At 45.9% G+C, this 18,178-nt stretch overlaps 3 protein-coding genes across 3 annotated transcripts; 1 reads left to right on the plus strand and 2 right to left on the minus strand.

Moving 5' to 3' along the window:
* Positions 1 to 871: 871 nt before the first annotated feature.
* On the minus strand, positions 872 to 5,569 carry xmas (RRM_XMAS2 and SAC3_GANP domain-containing protein xmas). The gene is made up of 3 exons (XM_086828040.1): positions 5,405 to 5,569; positions 3,764 to 5,321; positions 872 to 3,704 (listed from the first exon to the last, which is right to left on the minus strand). The coding sequence occupies exons 1-3, from the start codon at positions 5,449 to 5,451 to the stop codon at positions 1,017 to 1,019; spliced, it is 4,293 nt and encodes a 1,430-aa protein (XP_086684166.1). The 5' UTR covers positions 5,452 to 5,569; the 3' UTR covers positions 872 to 1,016.
* Positions 5,570 to 5,953: 384 nt separating this feature from the next.
* On the plus strand, positions 5,954 to 8,003 carry Aladin (aladin WD repeat nucleoporin). Its single transcript, XM_020946892.2, has 4 exons — positions 5,954 to 6,566; positions 6,632 to 6,764; positions 6,824 to 7,352; positions 7,573 to 8,003. The coding sequence occupies exons 1-4, from the start codon at positions 6,157 to 6,159 to the stop codon at positions 7,917 to 7,919; spliced, it is 1,419 nt and encodes a 472-aa protein (XP_020802551.2). The 5' UTR covers positions 5,954 to 6,156; the 3' UTR covers positions 7,920 to 8,003.
* On the minus strand, positions 7,935 to 16,403 carry c11.1 (maestro heat like repeat family protein c11.1). The gene is made up of 7 exons (XM_020946893.2): positions 16,088 to 16,403; positions 14,494 to 14,671; positions 11,303 to 14,428; positions 10,761 to 11,241; positions 9,592 to 10,698; positions 9,429 to 9,531; positions 7,935 to 9,367 (listed from the first exon to the last, which is right to left on the minus strand). The coding sequence occupies exons 1-7, from the start codon at positions 16,227 to 16,229 to the stop codon at positions 9,225 to 9,227; spliced, it is 5,280 nt and encodes a 1,759-aa protein (XP_020802552.2). The 5' UTR covers positions 16,230 to 16,403; the 3' UTR covers positions 7,935 to 9,224.
* Between the last annotated feature and the right edge of the window lie 1,775 nt (positions 16,404 to 18,178).

The raw sequence follows: 18,178 nt of genomic DNA on the forward strand, positions 1-18,178 counted from the left end.
GTTTTTGTTTTGATCCGAGGTGGATTGCAATTTGCGTCGCGTTTGGTGAAATTTGTTTTGTTTGGTAAACAGGGCACAATTATGATAAACAAGTTTACGAATATATGTATTAATAGATCACATATATAATATATATATAGGGCGCCTAATTAGTCATTGCTTAGCCTACACATCATTCAAAGCTGAATTTCTTTAATGGACTTTGTCTCTATGGATTTTAATGGCATATTTATATTTCTCTTGAAATTGGGGGTTCGGGAGAATCGGTTATTTTTATTGTGTGTTGTAACATAGTGAATATAATTTAATATAATTATAATTTTAGTCAAAAGTCTGTAAAGATTTTAAATATTCATTTCCGATCCTATAAATCATACATATTCTTGATCGGAATCACTAGCAGAATCGATCTAGGCATGTCCAGTCGAAAACTACATTTTCGAAATTTTTTTTAAAAAAGATAAGGGGTTACATCGTTATTTTTTTTTTAATTTCTAATTGAATATGCAGATTTATTAACGTATCAAAAAACTAGCTAAGAAATGCTTTCCGAATTGAAATGAATCAATTTTTGACTCAAGTATGGCAATTTTAGACTTTATATTTAAATAAATGCATTTTCGATTTAGTTAAGCGTTTTTTCAATCTTTCATTTTCCGGAAAAATTGTCATATAAAAATGTTGATATATATTTTATAAAAGAATTTGAATATTTTAAGCTTAGTTATGAGTGATTTTTGACTTGATCCTATAACTCAAATTGCAAACAGCAAGGGTATATAAACTTCGGCATCCCGAAGTTAATTTCCTTTCTTGTTTTCTTTGTAAAACACTCAAGATTTGTTTTTGTCATTACGGAAAGAGAACAGCATTTTTACGGATTGACAAAGATTTTATTAAAAAAAATTTTACAATTTAGGACAATTTTAAAACAAAATAATTTTCTGAAGACTATGCTGTCTCGCTCTTTTTCACATCTATTAACCTAATCATGACAATTGATAATCGATATACAATCAGCTTAGCCGCTGGCGCTTCTTTTTATGTCCCGCGGCTCTTTTACAAGGGGAATCGTTTGTATTCTGCTTTGATGTCGACGGTCCGGTCACATCCCGGAGGGCTTGACGTTTGTATCGTTTCTTCAAGAGTGCTTCCGCTTGTTCCATAATCTTCTGAAAGTCCAGCTTATCATTGGGACCCTCCAGTTCCTGCTCCATTTGTTCCTGCTCATCTGTGGACTTATCCAGATCTCCATCGCCATCATGTTGTTCATATGCCTGCAGATCTTCTTCTAGATACGCCTGGAAGTCGTAATACCAGCCACTGAGGAAGGAGTTCTTTAGTGTGTTAACTCTGAAGATTATGCCGTTGGGCAATTCCAGCTCCCGATGTAAAATATACTGAAGTCTTTCGTTTGCCAGCAATGCCACAAAGTCAAAGAATCCAACCTCGTTGCTGGCCTCCTCTTCCTCCAATAAATTGGTAGCCTGCACGGCAATGGATTCGACCAGGTCCTCTTGCTGACTGAGCTGGACATAGTCCAGCACCCACTGGCAATAATTCTCCACCAGGTTCATCGGCGGCAGTGGTGGCATCTTGGGCAGCTTACTGAGTTCCAGCAACTGTACGATCCGTTGACGTCTACTTGGATCGTGCCATCCTGGCTCAAAGAACTCCTGTCGATCGGTGGACAGGCCACGCGTTGTGCCTGGATCCACAAAGACGCGCAGGTCATCGGGAAAGCGGGGACAGTCGTCAAGATCCTCGCCAACCACTAACTGCAGGCGACGCACCGCCTCGTTATACAATTCCACACAATACTGTGGTCCCCTCTGGCATCTCCTTCGTACGGCTCGATCCTGCTTGGCGGCGTCCTTAAGGCGGGAAAAGAGCTCCTGTCCGAGGTGGGCAATGAGGAACTCTCGCGTCTCCGACTGATGAAGCTGCTGGGTCGCTAAACTTTTCCGCGAGACACTGGCTTTGGCCAAGAACCGAACAGAGGCCTCAAATTTCTTCATCAAGTGCTCTCTACTGCACGGTCCTTGACGCAATGGGAAGATCCTCGCTTGGCGGACACCCAAGTCCTTGAGCGGCAACTGAGGCTCCTGCCACTCCTGGCCGGAATGCTGGAGAATGAAGGCCACGTCGGGACATTGGCTCTTGCGGATTAGCTGCCCAAGATGCGGCAATATATGGCTAAGTTCTGTGACTCCGGCTAGGCAAATAATGCTGTCCGCTTGCTCCGCAAATTTCACGGTTCGCACATCATGGAAATCAGCATTTACTTTGACAACACTCAAGGCTACACCTTGATGCAGTGCCCTGATATAGATGCCCTGCTCGGGCTTGACACAGGCCTCCTGCGCCAGCGGTTGCTGCAGCAGTCCCATGTCCAAGTCATAGTCCAAGTGTTGGCCATTAGGGTGGCTTGGATTACTAAGCAGGAGGAGCTTGTAGAAGCGCGTGGCACCCGGCGGCGTCTGCGGCAGACACTCGTTCAGCACTCGCCAGAGGTCTAGCTTCAGCCAGCTGTGCTGCTCACGACCGGCTAGCAGGCTGCCATAATCGCAAGCAAGACCTTGCCTGTAGCGCCTGATCATACGCAGCGAGTCAGCCACGGAGCGCTCATTCATCAGGAGCTCGGGCCTGTCCGCAGCAAAGCTCAATGGCAGCTGATTAAATAGGGTGTCCTTCTGCTGCTGCACGCGGCGATAATTGCGCCATCGCTGCCAGAACTTCCGCTGGATACCTAGTTCGTAAAGTGATTTCTGCATCTCCTCCTTCGCCACTTTGCGAACGATTTCTTCCACCATGGAGTCAATGGTGCGACAAGCTTCGTTATGCAGCTGCAACTCTTGCCTGCAGATTTCGGCCAGTATTTCAGGAAATAACGTCTGATAAGAGTCCAAGCTCTGTTGCTTTAGGCGCGTCTCTCTTTCCTGCTGCTTCCGCAGGCGTTCTTCCTTTAGTTTCTCTTGACGCTCCCTTTCCCATTGACGTCGTTGCCTTTCGAGCTCTTTTTCCTGCTGCTGACGCTGCCGCTCTGCCTCGGCCTCCTCCTTCTTTAGCTTTTCCTCTCGCACCCGCTCAGCCTCGGCCTCCAGGCGTTTCTTTAGCTTTTCCTCTCGCACTCGCTCGGCCTCGGCCACCTTGGCCTCATGGATGGCCATCAGTTCGGCCTCCCGCTTCTTGGCCACGGCAATAGCCTGCTGTAGCGCCTGATGCTTGGCTTCCTGATCGCGCTGCATTTGCTGCTGCTCCACCGCCAGCTGAAGCAGTTCTTGGCCACGCGGCTTGGGCAGGGCGAAAGTAAAATTTGCAGCGCTCGTTCCACCAGGCTGCATTGGTACTTTAAAGAAGTTATCGTTCTGAGCCTGTGGCCGCTGTAGCTCCGCTAGCTGTTGCTGACGTTGCTGCTGCTGATTCTGATTCTGATGTAGTTGCTGCTGTTGCTGCTGCTGAAACTGCTGTTGCTGCTGCTGCTGATGTTGCTGCTCTTGCTCATGCTGTTGCTCCTCTTGATGATGCTGCTGCTGTTGCTGTACTTCAGGCAGCTGATCTTTGGCAGACCAGGCGATGCTTTTGAGCACGGAATGCTCGTTAAAGCTATTATGCGGACGATGGCCTAGGTATAGGGAGCGCGGCGGCAATGGCTCTCCGCAGATGCACTCGCCGACGGTCTGCCGCCTTTTGGATTCCACAAGCTGCAAAATTTTGGTTTTTAATGGGTTAAAAAAATTATTCTTTCACTTTCTTCACTTACCTCTAGCTGCCGCGGCAGCTTGTAGTCCGCCTCCGTCGTATGCATTCTGGTCAAGGCCACTCGACCCGACTCATTCACCTCCAAACCGTAATGCTCGACGAAATGTGCGGCCGACACCTGATCGCTGCCAAAGCACAGCATTTCGGAGACATACGGAAGTGGCAGCGAGGACACTTCGTTCTTTCTCGGCGCCCTGTAGGACTGGATAAGGCGATGCAGGGCCAGAACACGCAAGCGTGTGAAGTACGTGATCAGGATGCAGGCGCTCAGATAGCTAGTCTCCTCGGCGCGAACTAACTGAAAGAATCGAACAAAGTTTGTGTCCTGGAGAGCCAGATAGTACTCTATGGCCTGGCACACTTCCGGGCATCCCTGCACGTCGGCGGGCAGTTGACCAATGTCCCACAGAAAGTTGGCATCTCCCAGATTAAGTAGAATAATGTATCCACGGAACTCCGCTTCACATGGACACTGGACGCCCTTCAGCCGGAGATCGTGGTACATGTACTTCAGTGTTTGCAGGCATTTCGTTAGATTCTCGGCATTGATCTTGGAGTCGAAAATACTCGGATCCTCGGCGACGAGTCGGGCGGCACAGTGGATGTGAAAGCGGGCGCATTGCTCCACCAATTTGACGGCACCCAGAGAGCACAGTTCCTGCTGGGTGATCTCTTTCCGGATCGAGCGTGTGCGGTCCCAGACAAAGTGAAACCAATCGCCCAAATTGTGACTGTTATCCATTATCTCGTGCATCAGGTAAGCCATGGTCATGTGCAGAGCTGCTTCCGTGCGCAGCTCGTGGGGCAGCGGCGTCTCCTGGTCGGCACTGCTTCGTGAATACTGCTTCAGTGCTCTCTCGTGGCAAATACGATCATCGGAGCCCGGTTGCAGCTCATAAACGGCCACCTGGCGCTGAAATTCGCGCAGCAGTCGCTCCTTCTCCGGGCACATGTCCGGACAGTGGCCCTGCGTTGCTCCCACCGAGCTCTGAACGTGCAGCTGTTGCTTCTGATTACGCTTCAAACGGAGCAGCTTGTCGCGTGCATCGAGCACTCGGTACTTTTCCTCACTTGTATGCGCTGGCCGACTCATCACCGCCTCCAGCTCCTTGAATTGGGGACTCGGACGTTCTCTACCCGAAGCTAGAGAAGGATTATGCCTGGAAGGATTGCTAGCGGTGGCGGGGACGCCGCTGGAAGCTTGTGGAGCTTGGGCGAGACCAGAGCTCGATTTCCCTGCATGCTTACTCTGTTGCGTTGGATACTCGCTCCGCCAGCCCGCCGTCAGGGCACTGAGCTCCGCCTGCACATCGGGATCTACCCATTCCTCGGTCTTCTGGGCCGGAGCCGACTCTCTCTCCGCATACGACATGTGGAACTGATGGCCGTTGTATACGCCGCCCTCGATCAGCGCCCGTTCCGCCTCCGCCTCGGTGGCATAGCTCACCGTGCAGGTCATCCGTCGCGGACGCAATACAAAGTTCATGAGGGTTCCAAAGCGTCCAAAATGCGAGCGCGCAACATGTTTGTCAAGGAACAGTTCAGGTATGTCGGTGCATCTGTGGGTAATGGAAGGGATTTAAGAAATGTAGGAATTTGACGGCGCAGAGAGCAGGCAGGATGTTGAAAAGTTGGCGCTCACAGTAAAGTCTTGTAGTTGTAGGCGCCCGTAAGGCGGGAGTCTGCCATTAGGCCAGATTCTTTTATTTTATTTTATTTATTTCTTCTTGTTTTGGAAGTCGCGAAACCTGAAACCACAAACTGTATATTCAATGTGGCCGCATACCGGCCGGCTCCAAAATACCACAAAATTAATTGAATGTAGGGCTGTCCGATATTTAATTAAATATCGTATCGATGATATTTAATTTTATAAAAACAGAATATATATATCAATATCTTTGATATTTTTGATTTTCTTTTTAAATTAATTTTTTTCCTCCAAACTAAAAATACAGTAAGATTCTTATTACAAATTATATTTTAAAGATATTTCAAAACTGTATATATTATGTAAAATACTTACTCCTTATACTTACATTTTTGAATTCTTGAATTTTGGAGGATCCGGTGAATCAAACGTTTTGAAATAGTTTAGCAATCGATTTGTTTCGTTTTCAAGCAGCTGTCATTGTTGTTTTCGTTGGTTAAAAAAATAAATAAATTTATATGGTAGTCAACATTTAAATTTATTTTATTAAATTTATATCATTTTACCGCTCTTTATTCAGTTCCCAGAACGATCCGGTTCCAGTTCTTTTCTTTTCTGGCATTACGAACTTGCCCAACTCTGGCCACACCGTTTCCAACCTTCCCGCGCGACGCGTTTATTTTTTTTATTTTATCAGCATTTAACTGACTTCACATTTAATGTAATATAAACATCCCTGAATAATGGCGGCTTTGAGCAATTTGAAGGAGTGTCCGCCATTGTCCATGATCTCGGACCTGGCATTGCGGCAAGCCCACTCACCGGAGCTCCAGCGCTATCCACAGATAAGACTAAGCAGTGAACTTATGGCCTCCCACACGGCTGCCGGTCAGCGTTTTTACGGCGGCCAGAGCTTCCTGCCCGTGGAGGAGGGCGTGCTGAAGAGGATTACGCGGATATTCTTCGATGCCGGCTTCTGGGAGTCCCTGGAGGAGGCACGAAGCGCCAAGACCAGGGAACAGGCGCCAGTGATTGCCCAGGCTGGCGATTACATTGCCCAAATCTTGAGCCTGGTCAATACACTAAAGCTGAAGATCTTTCCGCACACCCAAGGGCTCGGTGCGGAGCGGATTGCCCAATTTGTGGAGACGGGGTGCGTATGCAGGATTCTCCATTCCCGAGCTGAACGATTTTTATAAAACGAGCTTTTTCTTTCAGGGATTGGCTGAACAGCAATGTTCGCTGTCTGGCCTGGCACTTGCACATTTTCAAGCTGGCCGTAGCCGGTTTGGATGATGTGGTGCGCATTTACACCAAGGACTCGAACGCAGCCGCTGTAGCGGTCTTGAAGGTATGCCCCGCTCTCTGTCTGCAAGTAATAACTTTATAATTGATAACAAAATCCTGCAGAGTCCCGTTCAAACGGAGATCACGTGCATGGCCTGGCGACCGCTGTGCGCTGCACAGATTGTGATTGGCTGCCGGCAGGGTCTTTGTTTCTGGAAGGTGGAAACCTCCATGCACCTGGGACGCTCGAATGCACCAAGCCATATTTTTAGGCATCCCTCGAACTTGCCGATTACCTCGTTGCAGTGGAACAAGGATGGCACCCAGCTAGCCACCACCTCCATTGGAGATCGTTCCATCATCATTTGGCAGCCAGACAGTGCGCTGATGCAGCCCCTCAAACGTCTGGGTCCGCCGTGTTCACTGCTCAAGTGGTCGCCGGATAACGACTGGCTCTTTTCGGCCACCGTGGATCGTGTGTTTCGCGTGTGGAACTGCCACAATCGTTGGACTACCGAGCGTTGGGTGTGCGGCAACGGAGGCTATGTGCAGACAGCCTGCTGGTCGCCCTGCGGTCGCTTTCTGCTCTTCGTCAGCAGCACCGAACCGATCCTGTATCGCCTGCAGTTCGTGCAGCATACTCTGCTCAGTTGTAAGTACTTACCATCTCTTCGAGGGGCAGTCTGTGCTCAGTCTCTGTCTCTTAGTGTTGGACAGGGACCGGGGTGCGATTGTAAGGGGCTGCCCCAGATTAAAGTCACCAACAGGTTGGCGGCTGCTTAAGCTTGCAGACACGCCTGTATAATGCTGACCACAGATTTCATACGCCTCCCTCCATATTCCCCTTAATATTAATCAAAACCTACTTACAGCGTATTCCGATGAGAAGGAGGTTCTGCCCATTGCTGATCTTAATGCTTGCACTACTTGCATCGATCCGAACAGCCCCCTGATCGGCGGCCATGCCCAGCAGATGGCCTGGGATCCGCATGGCAATTATCTGGTGATCACGTTCAAGTCCACCAACAGCATTGCCGTTTTTCGCACCTTCATTCAAAAGTTCGATCTAAACATCTCAGCGGCGTATTCCCTGAGCGGCGAGACAGCGGCAGAACGTCCAAGCTTCATCTGCTTCCAGCCGCTGTACAAGGAGAACGATAGATCTGTGCTGACCATTGCCTGGTCGTCGGGCCGCATCCAGTACCATGCCTTCGATTGAATCTTACGGCTTTAGTTTTTGGTTTAATATTTCTATATTTGGTTTTTGTAAGCGTTAATAATACAATACAATGTAACAAACACACGTTGTGTGAAACCCATCAATTTAAAGTCCAAAGGGGTTGAGGGATGTAATGTGGCCTGGTAATTGACTCTCAGATTCGAGCTAAGAACATTGTTTAGATTTAATTTGGTCCGGTCTTACGTCCTCTGCTTATTTCGTTCTTTTGCCACATTAGGTTTTTGGATACAACAAAGCGTTTTACAACCTTAAGACAGTTTTTATGTTTAAATATATTTGCAAAAGCAGCCAAGTATTCATTATTATAAGCTTAAAGTTGGGTAAACGTTTCAAATTTCTTTAATATTATGGCTGCAAGCTCTCTCAAAGGTAAATTACAGTCAGAAAGTATTTGAAGCAAAGAGGTACAGTGCTGCATAAACCATGAGAATATAAAAAAAGATACAATGCAGTTCTTTAAATAGTATTTTAAATATATATAATTACATTTTAGAGTTTTTCAATGTTTTTCGATAACTTTTTTGCGAAAATTGGTCTTTAAAATGAAAAAATTTAGCGTAATATTGAAGAAATAATAAGTTTCACTCCCTGTACTATTAAAAATATAAAAAAAAAAAATAAATAGACATATTACAATTATAATATAAATATATGTTAATTCAAAGACAATCCGATCCAAATCGAGCAGTATATGTTAAGAATAAAATATCTATGTATAACAAGGAATAATGCATTAACTTCAATAACTTTAGTGTTATCGAATTCAAGAACAATGTAATAATATATATTTAATTACTATTCAAAAATATTAACATTTTTTACGCTAGATGGCCTTAAAATTTGTCTGCCTTCACTGTACCATGTTAAAAACATCACAAAGATTTGATTGTATACAAATATTTTAGTTGGAAAATGATTTAGATCACATTTTTACCTCAAGAAATCCTGTATTATGATGCAATTATTGTCCATAACAAGAGTCTTTTACATTTTCTTTTGTAGAAAACACATTTAATGCCAACAATACACTGCCTTACAGCTTGTAAAACGCTCCGCATAAAATCGTGTTTATAAATATATATAAATATCGGTATTATATGGATATATGTATATATAGTAGTATCTAGTATATAACGTGGATTTTCGATTGAATAACAAAACAAACAAAATTCAGGGAAACAATGGCTGAGGCAGCACGGGATCACACACTTGGAGAGAATACTAAGGCGTACATAAATATACAAAAAACATGGATAGTAATTAATCGAGATAATGGATTGGTCCCTAGATGTCGCCAAAGAAGTAACCGAGGGCAGTGGCAGCCCTCACACGCACCGCCGCCTGTTCGTCCTTGAGCAGCATTGCGATCTTGCTGGCCACCAATTCCGTTTGCATGTTTCGTTCGCTGAGGAAGTTGTGCAGGATGCCTGTGATTCAGGATAGAAAGAAGTTAATCAACAGTACGAGGAAATGATGTATGAATCATACCAATCACAATGGCTGCACTGCCTCGCACCTCTGGCCACTGGCTACGCAGCTGCGGCAGGCAGGAGTCAATAAAGTCCTGGATGTGCTCCGTCAGTTCCTGGGCCTAAAGGTACAGATTTTGTATTAGAAATTAACTCCAAAAGTAAAGACTTTCTTCACTTACAATTAGCTTGACAAAGTCCACCACAAAGCTGCCATAATTGAGGCGAACTCCACGGTCCTCGCCGCCCAACTGCTGCTCCGCCATCTCTATGACCCGCGGTGCCGGAAGCAGGCGGCACACCCGCTGCAAAGTGCTTCGACAGGCCGCCACAATGACAGCTTCGCTCTCGCTGAGATGGAGCAGAAGCGGAAATAGATTCGCCAGTAGCTGTTCCTTCAGCGCCTCCATGGACGAGGTGGTGGTGGGTGAGGAGGAGCAGCTACTGCTGCCGCCCTCGCACAAATCCCCAAATAGCTGGATGGCTGCCTCGCGCATTTCCAGTGCATAATTACCCAGGAAGGGGCGTATTCGAATGGCCAGGGAGACGTGGAAGGATTCAATTCGTTCGCTGGGCAAAGCCCTCAAGATACCCGAGAGACCGCGCATGCTCTCCAGCGGAATGTTGATCAGGCGGCAGTCACCAACAGGATCGTCGACGCCCTTCAACAAAGCCGAAATGGCCGTTTCCGAGTAGCGTTTCGCCTCCATTTCGTTCAGATGACCGACATAGCCCATACCCTGGATGCTGAGACCTCTCACCACCGCATTGGGATCGGATAGGGCAGCACCCAAGTGGAGTAGTATGGAGGCAGCCAGCTCTCCGGTGGGTTTCAGCGGCACCAGGCGTGAGAATAGACCCACAGCTGCCACACGCTGACCATCGTGAGGCGACGCCACATACTTGCTCAGCGAACTGACCAAATGTCGCATCTGCGGACTGCCCAGCTGCAGCTGCTGACCCAGTCCAATGGCCATGGGGGTCAGCAACTCAATGTAGCTGTGCCAGTCTGCACTGCTGGCCAGCTGGGCATTGACGCTGAGCACGCTGGCGATCTGCTCCATTTCCAGGTTGGTGAGGAAGGCCTGAAAGGTCTCCAGGGCTATTTGGCAGGGATTCAGCTTGATCAGCTCCTTGTTGGGCACGAAACCGAACTTGGATTTGCCCGTTGGTTGCGTTTGATTGGGACTTATAGAAGCATTCATCGAATTGGGAGCGGCCAAGTTGGTGTAGCTGCTCAGGGAGGTCAGCAGCATGCTGAACATGTCCGGAAAGCGCGCCTCCAGTTGCTGTGATACAAAAAGAAACTATAATTTATGGTTCAATACCTCCTGTAGTCTTAGTCTCTTACCCCCTTGATGTCCTTGCAGGGCATCATCTCATGCAATGCAGAAAAGATGGCAAACGGCTGACTGCTGGCCAGTTTCTGGCGATCCGTTGTCGCCGTCTCCTGGCCACCACCACCCTCTTGAATCGCTGCTCCGCTCAGCAGTTGCAGGAATATGTCCAGCATAAGGCCCGTCAGCTCGGGATCGTTGCACACCAGATGCCAATACTCCACCAGATGCGGATCGTAGGGCAGCGGATGGTTAAGCATTTCGGCGCAAACCAACTTGGGATGATGCTTTGTTAGAGCCACCAGTGCCTTTAGGACCCCAGACTTGGCCCTGGGCACCTCGCACACCTGCAGCGCTAGCAAACTGTCACGCACGAGATCGGGAATGGCATGGAATAGCTCCGAGCCCTTCTGTTGGATGAAGAACTTGAGCACAACGCTGGCACCGATGGTGGAACTCTGCTCCGGGTCACGCAACGATTGCAGCAAGGTTTTACTACGAGTAAAAAGAGGAGGATAGAATAAAATGGAGACAATGGAAATTTCGTAATCCTTACCAGAATTGTAAGTACTGGAAACTGGAGATGCGCAGCGCAATGATCTTGGCTATGTCGCCGGCCAGATTGTAGATCTGCTTTGGCTCGTCGGTGATGATGTGCTCCTTAATCACCTCGATCTCCTTCAGCCAGTCGGCATTGCTGTCGATGCTGGCTATTGTCAGGGTTTCATAGATGCAGGCAATCTCCAGCGTCTTCTGCAGGATCTCCACCGACACCTGACGTACGGTGCCATTTGAATCGATGCACCTGGGCACAATCTTGCCCAGCATTTGGCCAGTCTGATTGAACTTGGACGGCGCCTCGCAACCAATGCGCATCGCCTTGATGTACACCTCCAAGGTGTTGTTGAAGACATGGCTGGCGCAGATGCGCACTTCCGAGTTGCGATCCCTGGTCCAGGTCTCCAGTATGCCTATAATCAGATCCAGGGTGGCCGGCGAGGCATCCAGCTCGACGATGGCCCGCACTAGGGCGTTAAGTTGTGGCAATGACTCGTTCAGATGCTTGGCCAGGAAGCTGTTGCGCTCGTCCTCTTCCTGCGAGTCAAACTTCATCTTCAACTGCTGAGCACAACCGAAGAAGTTGCGGCACGCAATCTCAAAGATTACGCCGCCGTCTACGCACTCCTCGGTGTCGGGACCACCGATGCGTATAAAGTCCGTGCCCAGCTTGAGAATGGTGGGCAGCAGGGGCAGGTCGTGGAAGGGCGCCTCAATTGGTATGCTGAACACCGTCTCCATGATCTGTTTGCGGTGGCGCAGTGGCGATGTTAACTGCTCCTTGGTGGCAATCAATTGATTGCAGATGCTGAGAAGCGTTTGCAGGATGGCCGACATAATCGTTTGATCCTTGTGCCCCGCCAGCTGCTGCATGAGGAAGCCCAGCAGAGTATCGTCCTCGTCCAGGTGCTGCAACGACTGCAGGGGATCCGCCTCGTCCATGATGCGACCAAAGGACTTGACCACCAGCAAGTTGCTCTTGTAGTTCTCCAGCTCCTTGTGCGTGTCCTTGATAAAGTGTAGGTTGCTGAAGAAGCCCGTCGAGTGCTTTCGCCCGCCCACCTGGGCCAGCTCTGTTAGTTTCTTGACCAGCAGCCCCAGGTGCTGTCGCGATATATAGCCCAGGGCCCGGGCGCAGGGCTCGATACGCTTCTCATAGTCCGCATGCTTCACATGCTTGTCCAATCGCTCCTGGCGCGCACTCGTCACAATGAGATCGATCTTGGTGTGAATGCAGGCCACATCGGTCACCTGGAGCAGAGTGAGTGCTACGGTCTGGAGCAGCATTCCACGCTCCGCACTCAAGTCGGCTGGGAGATGCCACTCGGAGTTGGGCAGCTGGATGGGATACAAGTACATTTGATCAGCCAGTTTGCTGGCCAGCCGTTGGGCAAAATTCTCGTCCAGTCCGCCAAGGAACTCGTTCGTTTCCAGCACAAAGTCGTGTAGCTGCTGCCGATAGGCGCTCTCCCTGTTAATCTGCAGCTGCAAGTCGGGTATACGTCGCTCCCAGAGCTCCTCCAGGGCGGGATTCACCTGCGGATGGTAGTAGCGCAGGAAGCTGAGTATGTTCGAACAGCGCTTGATGCAGTGCTCCTGATTGCCCAGCAGGGCCAGGCACCGGGCATAGATGGTCTCCGCCCCCGGCACCATCACCTTGCCGCGTTTCACCACGCTGCTTACACCACGATCCTCGACTCCCGCGACGGCGCCTTCTGTGGCAGCATTATTGTCGGTGGCCACATCATCCTCGCCCGTCGCTATATCGTACTCAATGTGCGGTGATTTGGCAAATAAACTGGCCAGACACTTGGCCAGATTTCCGCAGATATCGGTGTAGTCCAAAAGGATAAAGTAATTGAGCAATTCCCGCTTGAGTAGCTCGTCCAGAGTACCCACCGTGGAGGCCAGCATGTAAAGGGTGTTCTCACAGCTAAGCGCCAGGTTCGAGTGCTCTTCCTGGCTGCCGTGCTCCTGACTGGGCTTGGAGTAGCGGCAGCTGTGCCGCACCACGAACCACACGAACTCCTTGTCCCGAATATGAGATTTCTGAGCGAGCGCCACAATGGTCTTGAGCAACGTCAGTTTCATCTTGATGCCTCTCTCGCTGAGGATCAGCTGCTTCAGGCACTCTATGAGGGCCGGGATGCGATTCTCTATATTTCCCGCACACGAGTTCAGCAGGTGTGTGAGTATGAGCAGAGACTTCATTCGCTCCCTTTCGCTGTTGTTTCGCAGATGAATGAGCAAGGTGTCCATGATCCGGGCCGAGTAGGGACGATGGCCAGCCAGCAAATGGAAGCACCGCAGCACTTCGTAGTGGCCCTTGACTGTCTGCGGCTTTTCGTAGTCCGGGTATACGCACAAGAGATCGAACAGGTTCGTGATCAACGGATCAATTATGCCATCCAGGACCTGGGGATTCAGTGCTAGGTTCGTCTTCAACACCGAACAGAGGAACTGGGTGACCGCATTCCTGTCCACGCTTCGACGGTAGAGCGCAAGTATTTGGGGTACCAGCCTGGCTGCCTGGTCCTGGATGCGATCGCGTGGCAACAGGGGATACATGCTGGACAGGGCCTGCAGAATCTCTACGCAGACCTTGGGCTCACGGGAGTGCAGCCATTGGTTAAAGAGCACATCGTAGGCCACACTGATCTCCGTAGAGCATCGCTTCTCCTCCGCATCCTCATCCTCTGCCTTGCCGCCCTCCTCCAGCAAGGCCTCACTAAACCGTCCGATTGCATAGGCATGAGCCTGCTTAATGTGATCCTGGCGTATGCCTCCCAAATGCGGTTGGCATCTGCTCAATATGGCCTTGATGTGCGGCACAACGCCAGCAGGATGCTCTGTGGCCAGCAGGCCGAGACTTTGCATTAGCATAAAGTGAGGAACACCACTTCCATCGGGATTTGGTCCCTTTTTCTCCTGCAATGCTTCCATTACCTGGGCACAGCTGTCGGGACTGCTTCGACCAATGGCCACAAGTATACGCTGGGCGGGATTCTGTATCAGAGGCACGTGCTCTGGGCTTCTTGTGAGCTCCTGCAAGGCCAGGGCAATCAGTTTCTGATTGGCACTTGCCGGTAAGGGATTTTCCGCACCCACCACGCGACGAATGCAACTGAAAATGAGAAAGTTGAAGATTAGTAGGAGTTTCACAGTGGGGAAATCTTTCCTTGAACTTACTCTAGCAGCATGGCCACGGTCTGATCGCTCATCTTGGGCTGCTGGGCGCGATAATCGCTGAGGATCTCTGCCGCCCTTTCCGGATGCGTTTCCAGAATCTTTACAATGGCCTGCTGCATGGCGCCGCGCACCTGCTCCTCCTTGTCCGTCAGCCCATCGAAAATGTTGTGAAGAACACCTTGAGAATATATTTTCAATATTGATTACTATATTTTGTATTATAATACAATATACTAATATACTTTACTTTTCATTTAAATATTTAACTGAATATTTGTTTATTTCTTTTTTGGCAGGTTTTATTAAAAACATTCTGCTTCTGATAACATTTGTTTACTAAAGGAAAACAAAGGTGACTAATTGTGGTCCCATTTCTATACTAAATAAATAAAATAATGAACAGACTTTCAGGGAATACTAGTATCAAGACCAAAGTCAAGTTTACGGTGACATAGAGACTTAGTCACAGCATAAAACACACTTTCAATAGAACTAAATTGATAAGACAAAGGTTTTATTTATATTTTTGCTCTATCAATTGCTGTCTTTGAGAAAAAAAAGTATTGAGTTAATGACTTATTTAATTTAACCTGGCAAAATAATATAATAACTTGGTTCTTAATTTTTAATTAAAGACTGGAGTTGAATGTTCTAATTGTTTTATATATGTTTATTTAGGGTAGTGAATAAAAGTTTATTTTATTATTATTCTATTATAGAGAAACAATCAATACATTTGCTACTGTTAATATTAAACAAAAACAAAAAATCTAAAGAGTGCACCTTGGCTATGAACATCCGATGATGATATCGCCAAAATCGTATTGGTTTTATATTGGAACACGTCACCCCCAAAGTGATACAAGATATGCGAGCTCAATGACTGAAATTTAAGATACTATGCTTTATGCTATAGATATTAAGACTAGAAGAAACTAAAGATCGTATTCTAGAACTTCTCAATCTTCATCTGCACACACCCACCCACACACACATAAGCAAAGGCCGTGAATGAAATAGAATGCAATTTGTGGTTGTAATTGTGAAATGACGTTGTTGTTGTTATTGCTGCAACTTGTATTGATTTGTCATACGCAAAAAACAGCAACAATTGTTGCTTTTGTGATGCATAGATGCATTTTAAGGGCTTCATTTGGTTAATTTCTGAAGTAAAAATTTGTCTTTTTTTTATGGGACATTAAAATTCAACAGGTCTTACACACACACACATGCGTTAGAGAAAACAACAACGCACATAGATAACAGCGTAGAGCTCACTCTCTCCCTCACTCCACCCCTAAAATTAATCAGGCGCAGGACCTTTGGATGCCCATGTGTGCCTGTGTGTATGTCCTGGCGCCAAAGCTAATGCGTAGTTGTATTTTTAGACTAGGACAAAGGGCTACGCTTTATCATTCAGCCGAGCGAAGATGGTCTGGGGGAAGGCAAAAACGCCCATATTACACACATGAGAAATCCGCATTAGACAGCGTATGTGTATCTGTGCGGTTTCACAGTTATAAATGTATATCTTTCTACGCTCTTTTCTTCTATTTTACTTCACTTTCTTTGTTTATTTTTCCATTTTCTTTACCTTCTAGAACCGTTGGCTTATCAACAGGCGCCGCCGATGAAGATGCAGCAGCAGCAGCTGATTTGTTGTTGCCCGTTGTTGTTGATCCTCCAGAGCCGCCCGCGCCCCCACCGCCAGTACCGCCGCCTCCTCGCTCATCCATCTTTTTGGTGGAGTTGCGCGTTCTCTTCCACTTCTCCAGTTTGTCTGGATTTCGAGATATATCTCAATATATATATTTTTGCGACTTCGCGACGGAAAAAACGAAAACAACAATTATGGAAAAACTGTTGTGAAATGGAGGTGGAGAACAATCGATAGCAATATCGATACTATCGTTTTTAAAAAATTGTTTTTTGCACTATCGATTTATTGAAAACAATTTTTGTTATTTTACATTACACAGACAACAATTTTACACGTCTACAGATACATGGGGTAGACTTCCCGTCGGTAACAAAGAAGCTAATTTGAGAAAGCGGTGAAACGGTTGATGATAAGTACCCCAATTTGACAAAGTAGTTTGAAATATTATGGTATAAATTATAAAGTGTTAAAGGGAATGCTTAAAATGTTAAAGAGTTGAACATCTAATAAAACAATTAATTTTTATTTACTGCTTATTCGTATTAGGAGAATTCTCGCCATCGGGTTAGAATTATTAGACATGTTGTCAAATTCTCATGTTGAAAGTAAAATGCACTAAAGTGCTCTCATCTAGAAAAGAGAGGTAATATTTAATTTTAATATTTGTTTACGGTTCGATAAATATAAGCTTTGTTTAAGGCACGATAACTCTGGTCTTGCTACAATTTTCAACAACCTCAGCCATTTTGAATTATTAATTTTTATAGAAGTATAGTTTTAAAAAAATTATTTGTTTTAATCAAATTTTCATTGGAATTATAAAAACTACATACTTTGTTTTTATTGTCTTAACTCTTATTATTTGTTTTTTTTTTTTTATTTATTAATGTATTTATTTCATTATCTATTACTTTTTTGTTTTTTATTTGGTAGAACCCATTACTCTAATATGTTACTCAATATTAAGCGCGTCGAAATAAAAGCATATGAAATAAAGCTATTAAAATAAAACTAATTTAAACCTGAAATCAATCATGACGAAACTTAAAAGAAAATGTTGCAAGACTTATGTTGCTAGAAACATGCCCTTTGGTGTTGACAGCATTTCGATGTTGCACTGATATAAAAATACCTCTTTATACATTTAATATATTTCTGGGTGATAATTTATAATTAAATTCGAGATTTCGTTAAAAATTTTGCTAATTTGCAGATAAGCTGCTTGTTTCCCACGATCACATTTCCATAGTTCGTAGACTTGGCGATAAACTCTGAGCTCCCCATACATTTTTCAACAGAATGTGATAAGTTCTAGATATGTATTATTAATAATAATAAACACGTTTAAAGCAAACACTATTTAAATCGAGTCTCAGGGAAAAAGAGGCTTCTGTGGTTAGGAATTGATAAGGATTTATTTTTACCACAAACCAAGGTTTCCAACTCCTTATCATACGTCTTTCCAGAAAGAGAACACATGTAGAACTTCTCCATTTAACATTTAGATATTTGTATTATTTTTTTTCTTCTAGAAACAACAACACTTTTAATTAATTTTTTTTTAACGATAACAGAAAGCGGTGATAAATTTAAATATTAAATATGATTTTATGGAGAAAGAGAATGACTTTATTCTGGGAAAAGTGATACCAATTTCTTCTTAATTTTTTCTTTGCTGACTGATATTTGTATTTAGCGGTTCTGCCACCTGTTTGAAGCTAGACTCAGTTGGGAATTTTAGCCAAAATTTCTTTGTAAGACAAAAAAAATTAATTTGTAGTATGAGATTCTTTAGAAATTTCCCCAATTCAATTAAAATCATTTGATATTATAAATGTAACATATTTTAATCAAAGCTTTTTCCTTATTTCTTTGAATTTCACAGATTGCACAACCTGAGTTACAATTAGATATAAAATATTTTAAGATTTTCCCATCTGTGTGAAAATCTCACAGCCAAAGAGAGGTGGACAACAAGATATGCAAATTAACGTGCAAATTCCCATTTAAGCCAAGTGCCGCTCT

Source organism: Drosophila serrata, unplaced genomic scaffold (genome assembly GCF_035046125.1).
Source record: "Drosophila serrata isolate PLE 108 unplaced genomic scaffold, ASM3504612v1 contig_12, whole genome shotgun sequence".
NCBI lineage: Eukaryota > Metazoa > Arthropoda > Insecta > Diptera > Drosophilidae > Drosophila > Drosophila serrata.